The sequence below is a fragment of the Myodes glareolus genome, chromosome 6, assembly GCF_982192425.1.
Source record: "Myodes glareolus chromosome 6, mMyoGla1.1, whole genome shotgun sequence".
Taxonomy (NCBI): Eukaryota; Metazoa; Chordata; class Mammalia; order Rodentia; family Cricetidae; genus Myodes; species Myodes glareolus.
This window is the reverse complement of record NC_142031.1, coordinates 75,134,794-75,153,530: the sequence shown is the minus strand read 5'-3', so window position 1 is coordinate 75,153,530 and position 18,737 is coordinate 75,134,794. Positions and strand designations below refer to the sequence as shown.

Below are 18,737 nucleotides of genomic sequence, written 5' to 3'. Positions count from 1 at the left end.
GCATCTGTGGGTGCCTGCCTGTTCCATCATGGGTGGGGGAAGAGGACCTTCTTGGGACGCTATTGGCATTTAATGGTTGCTGATGTAAGGGAGCCATTTTTTCAGTGACGTAGGCCCTGGTAAGTTGTCCAACTCCAATAAATAACCCTTCACCCATGCTCATGAGTGCAACATTAATTAAACTCAGTGGGCCACAAACAAAGCAAAGGAAAAGAAAGTAAAGCAGAGGGAGACTGTGTGATAAGAAGAGGTATGACAAGAGTTAAATGGGTGTGAGAGGTGGCAATTGGGTAATAAAAGGTCAAAATGCAATATAGACATGTATATAGTTATCAATGAATAAAAAAATGAAGATAGTGATTTTTAAAACAAAAATAATTTTAGAAGACAGGTATTGTTTTACACTGTCAGAAGTTCCTACAGTAGACTCAGTAGAGGACAATTGGATTTTCATTTCTAAGCTGATGCTCAGACAGTTGCTTTATGGTCTGCTACAAGCCAGAACATGATACAGTAATTACTCAGCCATCTTTCACAAGCAGTTTGTCAGAACTAAAAGCCTTGGTAAAGGTTAAATCTCAATTCAAGGAAATTTTGACGTTATTGCTTAGTGAATAAAGAGGCTATCTTTTGCTGAAGATTTTCACTGTAGCTGACTCCCCTTTTGTTACACATTTAGGAATTAATTCCAACAGTTCAGAACTGTTTCCGATGCCTTTGTGCTATATGTGAAAACAGTTTCCCACTGCCAGGCCTTTGTTTCTTCCTCATAGGTAAAACCAGAGATCTGCCTTCCTGCGAGTATCTTTATCAGCAAGCGTTTGGTCAGTGTTTAGGGTTTAGGAAAAAACATTCTTTTTAAGATATTCACAGATCTCCAAGGACATAAAATTACTACCTGCCCAAGCTGCTGCTCTGGTTTTACCTCACTTAAAAGATTCTTAATTCCTTACATTCACTTTCACCTCTCCAATGATTTTAATTCAAGAAATTTACTGCTTGTGTTTTACTCGCAAGAACAGTGGAAGAGATAATTAGCTACAACACAGAGAAAAACTCAACACGCATGTTCAGAATGGCTGATAAACAGCATACCCCAGAACTGATAATTTAAAGGTCTTTGTTTCTACCACCTAGGGCAAAACTTCAAACCTAGACCCATAGAAATTGCAGTGTCTTAATTGTTCCTATCAAATTAGGAGTCATTAGCTTACCCCCTGACTGTTTACGCAGGTTATCTGGTTACCTGATATCTTCTATTCATGCTGGGAGAAAAGAAGCAGTGCACTGATTTAAACAATCCATGCCCTATTCATAATTTTACTAAAAATAAACCTTTTTAACTCTTTCTAACCACCTAAAAATATAGCATAGCATACTAACCTTCCACTCTAGAATTCCCTGATGATTTAATTCCTTTCTTAACTAACTTTCTCCATTAAATAGTTTACTGGATGCACACTTTTGAGCTGAGAGCCATGGATCTGTGTGTGTTTGTAAAAACTCTTATCTGATTCTATTGGGGCAAAAGAATTCCAGCCCTGGAACCTGCTAGGGCTGGGGAATTGCTGGTAATAAGGGTATATATGTCTGGGAATGTTTGTAACAGATAGAACAAGAAAAAACAATGGGAAAAGAGAATAAGGGGAAGAAAAAAGAGATACGGTAAGAAAGAACCTGCTGTGAGTAGACTTCTTAACCCTCAGATTTTAGGTCCTTTAACTTATTTTGATGTCTTTAATTGAACCCTGAGAGGGTTATTTTTTAAGAATCAGCCTCTTAGGGAGCCCCGTTATTAATGATTCTTTACTTGACTCACAGAAAGAAAACCTTGCTCTCATGAATATGATTTGGAAAAGACAGGTGTTTTAACTACCCTTTCTGAATTTTTTTTTTGATGCTGCATGTAAAACATGTGACCAAGTGGTAGTTTCTTGGTGGTTATTCTAAAAACAGATTCTGAAACTATATCAATAAAATCTTGTCATCCCAATTATCAGAATCTTCCTGGGTTCACCATTCTGAACAGATTTTATCTATGCATGATTTAAAAATATGATGATTTAATCTTGTTGAGAACGCTGTTTTAAGGGTGATGTAGATCTCCTAAATCTGTTACCAATTTTTCAGATAATGCTAAGCTCTCATTTGTTAATAGTACTGCAACTCTTACCAAAAAGGTGGGGTAGCACTGGAAAGTGGTTAACCTTTAGTGTGTGTGTGTGTGTGTGTGTGTGTGTGTGTGTGTGTAAATCTATTTTTTCTAAACACTGGAAACATAAAATTGTTTTCCTTGATGAGATAAGCTAACTTCTTCTTGTTTCAAAGAAACTAATCTACCAAATACCTAAGTCTGAATGAGCAAAACTTATCTGTCATTTCTTTCAAATACAATCGTGCCATGGTACTTAAAGACACCTATTAATATTCTGTGGTACTAACTGAAAGTATATCTAAAATAGTTCTGCAGAAATCCAACTACAACAGTTTTTAGAATGTGTACTGACTTTCTTTCATTAACTGTTGTTATAAGCATCAGTGGATATGTACACACGTATGCATTCCTAGTGCACCCTGCTCATCTACATAGGCAGTCATGTATGTTTCACAGCTGAATAACCAATTTCTGTGGTCAGTGTGGTGTCTTGATTTGTGCTACTGTTGTGGCGGCTTTACCACCATTGCTTGTGTCAGAATCAACACAGAGTATCTTCAGAACTGCCAGGGATTTGTGAGCAAAACCTATTTTAAACTATCCTAAAGCAAGTTTTAATATATCATGTCTGCTCATTGTCATTGAAGATATCGTGGGTATAAGTTAATGACAGATTGTAAACATTAAGAATTTCTTTTACTATTGAAATAATTTACTTTTTGCTTCTTTATCAAGTGTTGTCAATGTCCATATCTTATATACATATTTTTAAACTTATAAGTATTAAAATACATTTATTATATTAAGTATATTTACACATTGTCTAACCTGTCGTCCATTAGAGAATACCTCAGCTGGGTCCAGGTCTGACCTTTTGCTAGTAAAGTATCATTCAATATTTATGTGCTATGTTTCATAAATAAACAAGTTGTCAATTTTTCTAGAATAAAAATCCAGTAATTTGGTTGCTCAGTCATAAAATAATTGTATATTTAGATTTTTCATTATATTTTTACTTATTTGATTTGTGTGCATGTGTGCACATGTGTTCGGAAGGAGCCATATGCGTGCCACAGCAAGTGGGTAGAGGTCCAAGGACAGTATGGGGAGAGTCAACTCTCTGCTTCTACCATGTGACCACAGGGAACAGATGGGCTGTCAGGTTTGGCAATAAGCACATTTATCCACTGAACTGTCTCATTTAGTTGTTGCCCTTTGATTTGATGTATACAGTTAAATATACATAATAAAATTCCCCACTTTTGCCATTTTAGGTATTTGGTTAAATTGTATCAACTGTGTGCACATTATTAAGTACGTAATTATTAAGATGGATTATCACTATCCAGCTCCATAATTTTAATCCTGGAAAGTGTAGCACTTTGACCCCTGCAACTCTTCTTTTGTTTTCGGTCCTTGTCGTTTTAGGGACTGTATGTCAGAAGAGACATACCAGCCCTGAATATAGCTAAGTGGTACAGCATTTTCCTACGAGGTGTGAGGCCCTGCATTTGAGTCCCAGTATGAAAATTAGATGGGAAAGGAGAGTGGATGGGAGAGAAAGAGGGAGGGAAGGAGTGGGAAAGAGAGATATTCTATATTATTTGTTTCTTTGAATTTGTATCCTCTCATTCAGTATATTTTAAGGTTAATTTGAAGCACAAGCATGATTCCACATTTTCCTCATCTTTTTTTACTTCTTTGTAATAAGAGCCCGCTTGTTCGTTCCTGGCTGCTCAGCCCTGAAACAATCACACAGAAATCGAATTATTTGCAATACTGTTTGGCCAATAGCTTAAGCATATTTCTGGCTAACTCATATCTTAAATAAAGCCATATCCATTAATTTGTGCATTACCATGAGGCTGTGATTTACCTGGTAAAGTTCCAGAGTCTGTTTCCTACAGGGCTACATGGCATCTCCCTGACTCTGCCTTCTTTCTCCCAGCATTCAGTTTAGTTTTCCCCGCCTAACTCTATTCTCCTAAGTCACTGACCAAAACAGCTTCTTTATTCATTAACCAATAAAAGCAACACTGTGAAGCTGTTTTGGCCAGTGGCTTAGCAGAATAGAGGTAGGAAGTGAAAACTAAACTAAATGCTGGGAGAAAGGAGGCAGACTCAGGGAGACACCCTGTTGCTGTTAGCTGGAACCTTGCTGGTAGGCCACGAGCCTCATGGTAAAATATAAAATAATACAAATGGGTCAATTTAATATGTAAGAGATTGCTAGGAACATGCTATAGTGATTGGTCAAGCAGTGATTTAATTAATACAGTTTCTGTGTAGTTATTTCAAGAATCTGGGTGACCAGGGAAGGAACAAGCAGCCTCCAACAATACTTCTTTATTATTTATTTTTATTTAAAGTTTTTAATGCATTTTGCTTACCAACCACAGTTCCCCCTTTCTTTCCTCCTCTTTCCCTTATTCTTTCACCAGAAAGGTTAAGGCCTCCCATTGGGAGTCAACAAAGTCTATCACATGGCATTGAGACAGGACCAAACCCCTCCTCCCTACATTAAGGCTGAGCAAAATATCCTACCACAGGGAATGGGATCTAAAATCAAGTTCACGCACTGGGGAATAGATCCCGGTTCCACCGCCAGGGACCCCACAAACAGACCGAGGCACACAACTGTCACCCACATGCAGAAGGCCTAGTTCGGTGTCATGCAGGCACCCCAACTGTTGGTCCAGAGTCTTTGAGATCCCACTAGCTTGGGCCAGAGTCTCTGGGTTTCCCAGTTATGATCTTGATACCCATTTGTCTTGTAATCCCTCCTCCCTCTCTTTGACTGGTGCTCTCGTCAGTGCTTAGCTGTGGGTCTCTGCCCTTTCTGCCATCAGTTACTGGATGGAGGTTCTATGATGAAGAAGGCCAGTTCAGGCACCTTCTTCACTATTGCCAGGAGTCTTAGCGAGGGTCATCCTTGTGGATGCCTGGGAATTTCTCTAGCACCAGGTTTCTCCCTAATCCCATAAAGGCACCTTCTCTCAAGACCTCTCTTTCACCACTCTCGCTCTCCCCTCTCCATCCCTCCCTGAACAGAACCATCCTGTTCCCTCAGGTTCTTATCCCCCATCTCCTCCACTGTACCCCTTGCCCCCAGTTTATCCTGGAGATCTCATCTATTTCCCCATCCTAGGGAAATCCATATGTCTCTCTTAGGGATCTTCTCATTACCTAGCTTCTCTGGAGCTGTGAATTGTAGCCTGGTTATCCTTTGCTTTACATCTAATATCTACTTATAAGTGAGTGCATACTGTATTTGTCTTTCTGTGTTTTGGTTACCTCATTCAGGATGATATTTTCTAGTTTAATATGTTTGCCTGCAAATTTCATGACGTCATTTTTTTTTACAACTAAGTAATACTTCGTTGTGTAAATATACCACATTTTCTTTATCTATCCTTTGGTTGAGGAGCATCTAGGTTGTTTTCAGTTTCTGGCTGTAACAAATAATGCTACTATGAACATAGGTGAGCAAATGTTCGTGTGGTATGAACATTCTTTGTGTAGATTCCCAAGAATGATATCACTGTGTCTTGAAGTAGATTGTTTCCAAATATTCTGAGAAATCTCCATACTGATTTCCAAAGTAACTGTACAAGTTTGCAGTCCCACCAGCAATGAAGGAGTGTTTCTTTTACTCCATATCTTGTCCAGAATAAGCTGTCATCAGGGTTTTTGATGTTAACTATTCTGACAGGTGTAAGACAGTATCTCAGAATTGTTTTGATTTGCATTTCCCTGATGACTAAGGATGTTGAGCAATTCCTTAAATGTATTTCAGTCATTTGAGATTCTTCTGTTGAGAATTCTCTGTTTAGATCTGTACCCGGTAGCATGAGGGGCCGGCTTGTTGGGGTTTCTGTCCCGCCCGGTACCCCACTCCCGGCAACTCCCAGAGAAAATCAATCACACAAAGATCTCTATAAGTTATAAAGCTGATTGGTCCATTAGGTCAGGCTACTTATTAGCTCTTATAACTTATGTTACCCCATTATCCTTATCTGCGTTAGCACATGGCTCAGTACCTTTTCCAGCAGGGCAGCTTACATCTTTCCTCTCTGGTGGTCTGGGCAGAACTGCAGAGGGAGCTTCCTGCTTTCCAGAATACTCCCAGTCTCTTTGCTCCACCTCTGCTTCCTGTCTGGCTTTCCTGCCTATACTGCCTGCCTGGCCAATCAGCGCTTTATTAAAATATGATTGACGGAATATAGACAATTGTCCCACACCAGTACCCCATTTTTAAACTGGATTATTTTGTATTTTGATGTCTAGTTTTTTGCATTTTTTATATATTTTGGAGCTCAGCCAAAATATATAAAATTTTGGAAGTGAAGAACTTCTCCCATTCTGTAGGCTGCCATTTTGTCTTATTTACCAGGTCCTTTGCCTTACAGTAGTTTTTCAATTTCAGGAGGTTCTATTTATTAATTGTTGCTCTCAGTGTCTGTGCTGCTGGTGTTATAGTTAGGAAGTGGTCCCCTGTGCCAGTGTGTTCAAGTGTACTTCCCACTTTCTCTCCTATAAGGATCAGTGTGGCTGGATTTATGTTGAGGTCTTTGATCCACTTGGACTTGGATTTTGTACATGGCAATAGATAAGGATCTATTTATATTTTCCTACATGTCAACATCCAGTTATGTCAACATTATTTGTTGAAGAAGCTTTTTTTCCCATTGTACCATTTTGGCTTATTTGTTAAAAATCAGGTGTTCATAGGTGTGTGAATTAATGTCAGGGTCTTCAATTTGATTCCACTGACACATGTGTCTGTTTTTATGCCAATACCAAGTTGTTTTTATTACTATATCTCTAGAGTAGAGCTTGAGGTCAGGGACAGTGATGCCTCTGGGAGTTCCTTTTCTGTACAGAATTAATTGAGCTATCCTGAATTTTTGTTTTCCAATACGAACTTAAGTGCTGTTCTTTCAAAGTCTGTGAATAGTTGTACTGGGATTTTTATGGGGATTGCATTGAATCTGTAGATTGCTTTTGGTAAGATTTCCGTTTTTACTATGTTGATCCTACGTATCCAAGGTCATGGAAAATCTTTCTATTTTCTGATATCTTCTTCAGTTTCTTTCTTCAAAGACTTAAAGTGCTTGTCATACAGGTCTTTCACTTGTTTGGTTAGAGTTACCCCAAAATATTTTATATCGTTTGTGGCTTTTGTAAAAGGTGATGTTTTTCTGATGTCTTTCTTGGCCTACTTATCATTTGTATATAAAAATGCTACATTTTTTTTTAGTTAGTTTAATATGAAACAAGGACACTATGGGACTTTGAATGCCTTTCAAAAGTTCTTAAACTGACACTGTATACTAAATACCTAGAAGAAACATCAGAAATATGTGTAATTATAAATTTATGTCAGAAACGCCAAAATTAACAATAAACCAGTCACTATGCAGACTTCCAATAATTTATGTTCTATCAGATTCTTACCAAACCATTCTCACAGCTGTATCAATTGTATTAAATGGGAAAATAAAATACAACCTGAGAAGAAATAAATTCAAATTGTATTATTGGTAAGCCTGATTCTTTAAACAAGTTCTTAGGACTTCTCCCTGAGGACAGGAAAGAAGTCAGAAGCATCCGGAGGGAATCTGAGTGGCAGGAAAAAAAAAGGGAAGATATCATTTAAGGTCAGTTTTGTAAGCTAGAAGACACATGAAAACTGGTGGTGGATATGGTTGCACATCAGTAAGATGCTTAGTGTCATTAGATTCACACTTCAAACACTTCGAAGAACAGAAAGTTTGTATTATGTGGATTTTTGCCACTGTAAAAAAGAATTGGAGAAAATATTTCAAAAAAAGTTTGAACCAGAATAGTAAGTAAATAGCAGAAGGCAGAAATATCCTCACACTATCAAAAATTTCACAGCACAGAAATTTAATATCCCATAAACCAACTTCTGGCTAAGGACGTTTAGTGCTTTAAGAACATCACTGTCTACTCAGGCATTTTAACCTGATGGAACATGCTCAGTTTGCATCTTCGTCCTTAGGCATGGCTCCCATACCTCATCATCTCCAACACCCGCTTAACAACATGGCCAATTCTCACAAGTTCCAAATTGTTTTCTTTAATTTGTGTACTACATCTGAATGTCTTTCTCTCTTTCTTACAACAAAGACTGCAGTTTTAGGCTGAGCATTTAGTTTTGTTAAATTTCCAGTGTCTTAGCCAAAACAACGTTTGTGTTTCACTCTTAATCTCCATTAAATGAGGTGTCTATTTCTTTTTTAAAATTATGCTCTCAGGACAAGCAAATTGATATATTTTAATAGACATTTAAATTAAACATGTAAACTAAGAAATAATTTCTATATTAACAAAATTTGAAGAAATATTTATAGGAGTAATGGGTATACAACATCTAAAGTAAGTTTTCTGTCACTTGATAAAATGACATTAATGTCCAGAATCTGTGATAATCTTCTCAAATTAAACATCTCCAATAATCCAATCAATAAGAGAGTTAATGTTTGAATAGATGGTTGTTGAGGAAAGAAATTCAGATACTGGTCAGTGAACATATGAAAAAACATTTGACATTCTTAGGCATCAGACACTTTCATAGGATGGCAATAATTTTAAATATTCACTATTTCTTAGTATCTAAGTTTGTTAGGCTCTGCTCTGCACTACTTGGGAATTTTTAAATGTTCAATAATTGAGAAGCTAATACCTGCTATCTTAACATGTTTTCCACGGTCATATTTAGAATATAAATTGTACAGATATGGCCAACAAGTGAAGGCAACCAAAGTCGGTGTTTCAAATTCATGTTAGTATTTGCTGTTTAGCGAGCAGCTGCTTTGTAACAGGATAGCTAGGCACACAGGCAGACAGTTCACAGTAGGACCCAAACAATCCATTACCAAATACATAAACCAGCCTCCCTCTCTTTGATTTGCTAATTTCCCTGTCATATTGCATTTCCCCTCCCCAATATCACACATTATTTCATCTTCATCTTTTCCATGCATGCTTTTACATGACACACCGGCAGTCTACCAAGGAGATGGTGGCCTCAGTTTTTGGTTCTCAGGTCTTTAAAGCTTAAACCACAAAGTAGCCTCAGTGTTCTTGGCATTTTTGTTAGCAGCTGAGAGGACTCAAGGCTGGAAACTGGAGGCAGAAGAAACATGTCGGCTACAGGGCTATCACCTGGCATTGTAAGTTTTAGATGCTGGAGGGGAAATGGTCCTATGCTCTGATGGTGGGTGGCCTCTGAGTCTGTAACATGGGATAGTTAGAAGACCAAAGAGAGAGGGTTTGAGGGAAGAAACCAGAGTAGATAAATCTATTGAGTATCCCAGCCTACCTCTTGGGGACAGTCATGGAACAGCAAGATTTCACAGGCACTATTCAGTTATTCTCTTGTACCCTCATCAACCTACTACACTTAAATAAAGGCAGATTGTCCATCCCACTAGTGAGAGTAAATGGTTGAAAAATACAAATATTTGTATTTTAAGCCACGTGGTGTGTGAGTGCGTGCGTGCGTGCGTGTGTGTGTGTGTGTCCCGTTCATACATGAGGTTCCCTCAAGCTATTCTTCTGAGTAGAGAAACCAAATGTATTTATGAGGGACAAGTTGGACAGAGTCAAGACAAGACTCTGAATAGGAAGAGGGGAAGCTGGGGACGTGAGTAGGACAGTGCTTCAGAAGGCAAGACTGCTTTGTTCGTCGAAACACTTTTCTAATTGTGTCTCCTCCAGTTTCCATGGGGACTTCATGGGATAGAGCACGTATCAGCTGCAGTTACACCGGAACAAATGAAGACCTCAAAAATGGTAAGAGATTTGTCAGTCACCACAGAAATGGTCACTTGGGGCTCTAAGAAACTCCACCCAATGTACTTTACTGCTAAGCTACTTAACGCTTGACTGCTTCTCCATCTTCTTAGACTTACTGGCTTTGGTAAGAGCTTCATTTGCAAAAGAATTAGCATAACCTCAACAGTCATGTGTGACGCTCAACTACTAAATTAACATTCTAGGAGGAAGATGCATTTCTAATGTTTTCATTCAATTTAGCAATACATAGAAAGTCATATCACATTGACCACATAGACAAAAATTACTAGCAAGAACTCTGCTTTTTATACAAGATTTTTAAAGCTCCACTTTAGGGCAGAAGAGATGGTTGCTTTTCCAGAGAACCTGGGTTTGATTCCCAGGATCCATGTAGCAACAGCTCACAACCTTCTGTGACTCCTTTTCGAGAAAATCGGATGCCCTCTTCTGGCCTCTGTAGGCACCTAGGTATGTATGTGGTGCACAGACATAAACAGAGATAGCTGGTCATAAATGCAAAATAAAAACAAAATTTAAAAAGTTAATAAAAAACCTCACCTAGGAATCACAAGAATGACTCAATAATTTTTCAAAATTGTAGTTCATATGTATTTTCCACAGAAAAATATTTTGTCACTATCATTAGTAAGTACGGTTGTTATTAATTTGGCTTCTTGAGGCAGGATCTCTTGCAGCCCAGGTTACCCTAAAACTCATTATGCAGCTGAGGACTACTTTAAATTCCTGATTCTTCTGCCTTCACCTTTCAAGAGCTTGTCAGCATTTCTAATATAAAAGCTCTCTACATTTTCTCAACATAATCTTCTTTCAATTACAGTATGATGGGTACTAACTCCAAGGAAGCCATTACAGTTAATGTCTACATCTACAGCAGAGTTCTCAGAAATTCAGAACTAAAGAGGACAAGAAGCGACTTGTGATGTTTTCTTCTTCTTTGGCTGTTCACACCACTTGACATTGATGTTGGTGTCCTCAAATGCTTCTCCCTTGATCTCTATGGGATTCTCTCCACCAGCTAGCTTTGCTCTCCTCTGCATAGCCATAGCGCCTGAACTTCCATGCCTCCCTTCTAGAGAGGAGGTTTCTTTTACTATGCAATAGCAAACTGCCGACACAAAATTTTTTTTGAAGTTTTCATTCATAAGTGCATAGACAATGGGATTACAGATGGAGTTGAAAAATCCAATTATTTGCACTATGGCGAAAATCATCTTGATTGTGACTTCATCATATTCCTTTTCAAAATTACCTGAAATAAAATAATTTAGAATGCTTGATCAAGAAATAACAGTAAATTTTTATCATAAGTATTTATAATGATTTGTTCTTATGCAAGTGGCTAAGGATGTGAAAGTCATGATGACTTTGAAAATGGTATCTGGTGCCTGGATAAAAGCACCGTTGGAATATACGCTTACCATGCATTGCCTGGTGCCTGGCATATATGTAGGATCCATAGACTTTCAATTCAACAACACCAAGCCTCACATAAGCACAGTTACCCTTCACATGTTCTCTTGCACTCGAGAAACACAATTGTGTTGAGGACCAGTAAACACATGAAGGAAAACTGCATCTAGGCATTGGATTGGACTCCTAGGTCCATTAAATTCACAAAGTGCAAGACAAGGTTCTACACAGAGAATGTTCTCAAGGTGTTTCTCCATGCTAAACAGGGAGAGGAAGGGCAATGTAGGAGAAACTTGAAAAGCTTTTCTTTATCCTTTGTCAGTAACAATGACTTAATCCTAGTTGTGCAGTCACCTACCATGTGTCTTTAATAGACAAAAGCCATGTTTAGTATTTCACATTTGATTTTCCAAGTGATCAGCAGCCAGTGAGAAATTAATGATTTCGTGTATGTTCTAGTAGGAAATGAACTATAAATTCTCAAGAAAAGGGAAAGCAAAGCAGAGTGTCAGGCACTCACTGTATTCAATCATCATGTGGAAGACATGGAAAGGTGCCCAGCACACAGCAAAGAGAGCCACCACTGTCACCATCATGATCACAGCTCGCTTCTTCCTCCTAGATCCACAAAGAAACATGGCATTGGTTGGATTTGCCTCAGCAAATGCGTCAGCGTGTTACCAAATGCGTTATTGTTTGAACCTACTTCACTTAACCACACTTTTTCAAGTGTTGGCGAACTTCCTGAGGGCAGATTATCTGCTTTCCCCCTTCTCTACAGTCTTTGTACCTTACACACCCCTGTGGTAAGTGCTCAGTCTGGAACTCGGCTAGACTGCAGACATACGTCTTCCATTTTCCCAGTAAGTCAGTGGACAGAAGCAGAAGCGGGGGAAAGGGGGTGTTTAATTCACAATAGGGTGACTAATAAATGATGTTCTCTGGGTTTAAATTTAGGAGTGTCTGTCTCTTCAGGGATGTGGATTCCATTCATTCAGCATGTGTGTAAAGCAGTCTACCTCTGATAGATAAATATCAGTACTTATGAAATACAGTAAGCCTCACGGATAGAATTAAACTTTATGATATTATCAACCAGAAATTCAAGCTGATTTTCTTCCTTCCACCAAACTAGACTTACATCTCCACAGGTTTACACATGTGCTTGGTGCTTTCTGTTTCAAAAGTCCAGACTCACCGTCTGTCATTCCAGTCTGGCAACCCTTTCTTCTGGGGAAGTGGTACCACTAGATCTGGGGTGCTCAGTTGTCCTCTGGGGATGTGGTACCACTAGATTTGGGGTGCTCAGTTGTCCTCTAGGGACGTGGTACCCATAGGTCTGGGGGTGCTCAGCTGTACTCGGGATCCATCGTGCACTCAGAGGAAAGTTTCCTTAACTGGTCACTAGAGGTCACTGCATACTTGAAGAATTCATGCAATCCTATCAAGTCCCTCATCTAGCAAGATTCTGCTTGTTTGTTTAACAATCATTCCACATAGATTATGTCATGGAAATGAGAAATACAGCGGTGATGCTTGTCTTGAAATTGATTCTAATAAATAAAATGAGATAGCACTGCTTTTGATTTAAAATACAAAGTATCAACCATAATCATTTAAAATAAGTTGCATTCTGGGGTTTCAAAGGATTGTCATGCCATTTCAGTAGCTGAACATTCTTCTCAAATGGGAAGAACTAAGGGTAGATGCAGATATATGCCCTTGTACTTGTGTGGAATTCGGGGTCCTCTAAAGCAAGGTTTTCTGCGTATTTCTAATATTATTGGCTGTGGGGGAGCGCAGTGGATCTTGACACCACCCCATAGCATCACAGTTTGAAGTGAGCCCATGCTCTCAAACTGAGTTATAAATAAAGCTTAGATTGAATTACCCAGGAAACTGTCCCTTCAAGCACCACTAATAGAACAAGTTTTAACACTGGTGCATACTTTCAAACAGACCTGGCTATTTTGAACATTTCTCTTCCGTGAAGAGTTTGGAGCGCTGAGCCGTCCCCAACTCTTTTCTTGATCCAAAGCTCATAACCGATTTTACCATAGAGGATGAGCAGCAGCAAGAGAGGCAGCAGGAAGAGGGTGACAAGGATAAAGGTGGTGTAGATTTTCTGGTGCGTGGGGCTGCTCCACTCCTCCAAGCAGCAGATGTGCTCTTTTTCATATAGGAAGTCATATTTAACCTTTGCAGTAAGAACAAGTCAGTTACAAAATACAATAACTGCCAACCAAAGAGCAGAATGCAGCCAAGTGTCATCCACTGTGACCTCTCAGAGACCTCCCACACGGTTACTGATGAAGTTTTTCGAATTTGAATCAGCCGTTATAGTTATTTATTGCAATCATAGACTTTCCCTTGATTACTAAGGCTCTGATTTTGTACTTTGTGATTTTAAATGGAATGCAGGATTATGTCTGAAATGGTCACTTTTTTCCCCCATCTCAACTTCTGTTTCACTGGCCACAAGTTTTCAGTTAGCTGAGAGAGTGCACATGGAAAAATATTGTGTATCATGTGCTAGCCAGTTTAATATTAATTCAACTGTTACATATGCTTTCTCAGCTTCTGATGAAAGAGATTTGACAAGCATCAATCTTCTTCAAAGCAGAAGGAACCTGGCCATGTTTTAACCATTATTACCTGGTTCATGTTGGAACCACCAGATTGTAAAGGCAGCTGGTAGCTTTCAAAAGCTGAAATGAACAAGACGCTGGATTTAAACTATTGTCACTCTATAGGTATTTTGATTGTATTTCTTTAACAATTTGCTGTTCTGAGTCCAGTGGACTCACCTTCCAAGCCCTAAATTCGCTGTTCGCAGTCATGATAGACAGTATCAAATGTTAAAAGGGTCCTTTCAGAGGCAAAGTAAACATTTAAAGTATATGCCAAGTCTTATCATTGGGATAGGCATGCAAAGGAGTGACCTTATCAAGTCTCAGTCACTGTGAAGTTCCAGATGACATATTTATACTTGTAGTCCTAGCAATTCTCATCACCAATCTCCAGCATCAATTCAAAGGTTAAGACCATTTGAGTTGTGGTCCAGATTTTATTGATGAGTACAACTATGAATGATAACACTTAATGGAAACAGATATGAAAATGAAATTATTTCTGACTCCATGTTGGTCGAACCCACAAGGGTTAGTGACCATAGCAGTCACGTACTAAAACACCCTGAAAGCTCAGTGCTAAACTGTGATGGGCTCGTGCTATGCCAAAGATAAACAAAGGATCCCAAATACATCGTAAGATAGATTCATGGCAACCAGTTTCAGATTCTCTTCTGACTTTTTTTATGGCTATAAGGAACAAACTCAGAGTCTTGCACACATGCAAGACAAATGAACTACTGATATTGAAATAAATACTTTGCATTGGTATGGATCTTGGTTTACTGATACAAATTTAAAGTCAATTTTGTTATATGTTTATTTCTGCACTATTTCCAGGTAGATATTTCTTTAATCTTCCACTATTCATGACTGTGGCTGGGGTTGAGCTCTGTCTATATTTCTACTTCCATCACAACCTACTCCAATTCTAGATGGCCAGGTCCCCCATCCATGCCAAACCTTGCTGTTGAGCACAATTCAAAAGACTCATGCCACTAAAGCCACCCTCATCCAGAAAACATAAATCCACTGGGCAAGCATTCTGCAATTCCCTGTTCCCTGTCCTGAGTAAACTTTTAATCAAGGTACTCCAAGAATTATGGAGATATAGTATTCTGATTAGGTCGGGGGTCCTGCGAATTCACATTTTTATTCACTGGGGAGAAATAAGGACACTTTATATTGAATCCTCCATTCCATCCCTAAAGACTATGAGTCAACTCAGTCACGAGAGAGCTCAGAAAAAAAAAGCAACAAGATTTTGAAAGGCTGGCTTTGATGTTGTCTATCATTTGGGAACATGCTCGGGTTCTTACACTCAATTTCAGTCTTTCTAATGGAGTTTCAAAATGATCCTGTGGTGCACATTGGTGTATTTATTTCAAAACTAAAACCTGACTTTTTCCTGAAGAAGCAAATAGGGTTTAGCTAAGTTTAGCAATGAGTATGGCTTTGCCTATTAGATCTGAAAGATAAATTCCCTACAAATGAAATGATTTATATATTTAGAATGCTTGATAAGACATTTTCATTAAAATGGTAAATCTGTTTGATTTCTGCGGGCAGGAAATGAGCTCCAGGATTGAGAACCAGATTTTGTCCTTTATATATCATGGTGCTGGAGGTATGGGGTGACACCAGCAGAAGGAGGCAGCCATAGTGGCTATAGGGATGAGTAATGGGTTGGAGAATAGAGGCACAGCCAGAACTTCACAGGTGTTCTCAGAAATCCCAGACAGGAGGAATCAGTCCTGGGCAGCACCCATGTCAGTACCAATACATTTGCTCAGTCCTTACTCCTTTTTTAATTGCACCGTGAGAGGTGGAAAGAAGCCTAAAAGCATTTTAAGTTAAGGGAAAGACAACATTTTAAATAACTCCAATTTTAGTATGTGTGACTGTGACACTGACCTTTGCATCTTATAGCAGAGAAGATACCTTTGTTGTGACTGACAGAAGCCACAGGAATTTAATTACCTGAGTGATTTTAGTTGTAAGAGTTTCAGGGTCTGCTCAAAGCTTCATCCATACTTCACAGGCGGCAATGGAATAAAGCCACTTTCTGCTTTCACAGAGGCCAGCTCACTCAGTGGATCAGTTACACAAAGAATGTCGGGACACTTTTTATTTTATTTATTCTTGCACTTTTAGTGTGTGTGTGTGTGTGTGTGTGTGTGTACATGCTGGACAAGCCCTCTAATACTGGGACAGCCCCTTCATCCTTGAGTTACTTTCTTCAATGTACTTTCATATCAGGTCTCATTTGGAATCCTAGGTAAAGGATATGGTATACACAGGAAGGATTCAGATTTGCATGTCTCTATTTAAAGACACAAAGGAAAACATTGCTTTATAAATTGTATTCCAGGCTGTGTGATGGATGCCCCATTGTTGCACTACAAGTCATGTTAATGTACACCTCCGGAGACAGGCTAAGCTGTCCGGAACCACTATCCTAACCCGTTCTTTTACTGTAAATTCCTACACTTTATTGAAGAATCTCACAGCAACAACAATAATAATAATGTCAAAACAGCCATTGAAATCTCATGTAACAAGAATGGGATATTAGAAAAAACACATTAAGCTAAGAAAATTGGGAGAAGGTCATTTTGGAACTTGCTTTTTTGTAATTTTAACTTTAAATGTTAGTGGTGCAGTTTCCAGTAGACTTAAATAGCAGAGAAGACAATTTGAAAACATCATCTGATTTTAGGAAAACAGATGAGGTCATATATAGTCACCATAACATTCTCCAAGAAAGGAAAATAAATATAAGAAGGAGGGTTGAGAAAATATCTCAGCTCTGAACCTACCTCAAGTCGCTGTACATGCCACATGGGTGATCCTATGATGATGGCCACGAGCCACACCACACCTGCAACAATATGACAGTTATCAAACTGCAACATAGCTCAGTAAGCATGCTTGCCTCTCTAATCATAAAGATGCCTGGTCCCCTTTGCTCCCATCTTCTCTGCCATCGAATACAGCAATTATCTACTTAAAGGATCTCTGTCCTTCCACTGCTTTGGAAAGAGAGAGAGAGAGAGAGAGAGAGAGAGAGAGAGAGAGATCCCATGTGTGTGAGGATCCTACAGAGAAGAACATTGGATGTCACGATCTAGCACTTTTCACATTATACATTATAGCATTGAGATAAAGTCTCTCACTGAAGCTGGAGTCACCATTTTCAGCTGGACTGGCTGGCCAGCAACCCCAGTAATCCTCCCCAACTCCAGTGCTGGGCTGACAGATGTGTCTGGCCATACCTGCCTTTTTATATGTGTTTTGGGCCCTCATGCTTGTACAGCAAATACTCTTACCCACTGAGCTGTCTTCCCACATTTTTTTTCAGTGTTAAAAACTCTTTTATATGACTGAATGGCCTAGAAGGTAAAAATGACAGTTCTATAGCAGTAGCCTGGTAACATCCTCATTCTTGCCCTAACCAGAGCAGGTCTTCCCACCTAGACTCTACTGGAAAGGATTTTGTGGTTCATGTCCATTCTTACACCCCAGAAACCCCTGCCCTGCTCCACATCATGTTTGTACCTTGCATGGGCCATTCTGTCATCACTGTGGACTTTGTTCTGGGATAACTCAGAAGTCTCCTTCCCTAGGTAACTTGAAGTTTGCTGTCATTTCAAAATGAACTCTATTTCTTTAGTGATTCTGTGTCTATCCATATTCATGTCTTCTCAACTTCTCCTGAAATGCTGGAGGACAAGGGACAACCCATTTTTCATTTCCTTAAATGAGAATCTAAGAAAAATTCTCAGCCCTTAGTAAAAGCTGATCCATGTTTGTTGGACCAATGAAGAACTTCTTAAAGACATAAATTTATTTATGGGTATGGATATTTGTCTGCATGTATGTCTGTATATTGTATACATGTCTGATGCCAGGGAGTCCAGGAAAGCATGTAAGATCCTGTGGGACTGGCACTGAAGTCAGTTATGAGACACCATGAGGGTCTTGTGAATCAAACCCCACTCCTCTAAGAGAACAGCCAGTGCTTTTAACCACTGAGTCATCTCTCCAGCCCTGAAACGAAGAACTTTCGAACATATTACAGAACATCTTCTATCGTTTATTCAGCAAGTCTAAAGACATGTATGATTTTAAAAGATTTACTTTTATTATTTTTATTTGTGTGTGTATGTGTGTGTGTGTCTGCCTCTGTGAGTGGATGCCACATTTGTGCAGACACCTATGGAGGCCAGAAGAGGGTATCAGATTCGTTGGTGCTGGAGTTATAGGCAGTTGTTAATCATCTGACTTAGATGGAATGGAAGTCAAGTCCTCTCAAAGAATAGTATGTTCCCGTATCTGATAAGCAATCTCTTTAGAACCTCCAAACATTTAGCTTTATATTAATTTTAAAGGTAGCATTCAAGGAAGTAGGTTTTGTTATGGCCCTTACATTATTTAGGCCTAGTTGTCGTTATAGTTCTAGTGACCAACTGCTCTCCCCCATATTCTAAGCCCATTCCAGCTGGTTCCTCAGACCCCCAATTATCCTCTCTTCTGCTTCCATATTGACTTGGAGACCTTCAAATATATGAATACAGCTGAGTGGCAAATCAGGGCTTATGTTAACTTTGTTTTCTTGAGAAAGTTCCAGACTAACTTCCCGGTCACAGTTTTGCACCCCACAGCAGTGATGTGTTCCCCATGTAGACTCTAGAAAA

The 18,737-nt window shown here is 39.0% G+C and overlaps 1 protein-coding gene across 1 annotated transcript in view; it reads right to left on the bottom strand.

Moving 5' to 3' along the window:
- Positions 1-10,190: 10,190 nt before the first annotated feature.
- The window catches only part of LOC125388228 (pyroglutamylated RF-amide peptide receptor), a 43,650-nt gene continuing 35,103 nt past the window's right edge, over positions 10,191-18,737 (bottom strand). Inside the window, exons 3-6 of the mRNA XM_048416214.3 lie at positions 16,860-16,921; positions 13,372-13,607; positions 11,931-12,028; positions 10,191-11,249 (exon numbers count right to left, since the gene is read on the bottom strand). Coding sequence (XP_048272171.3) covers positions 10,894-11,249; positions 11,931-12,028; positions 13,372-13,607; positions 16,860-16,921 — 752 coding nt within the window. The 3' untranslated portion in view covers positions 10,191-10,893. The remainder of the gene's footprint in view (positions 11,250-11,930; positions 12,029-13,371; positions 13,608-16,859; positions 16,922-18,737) is intronic.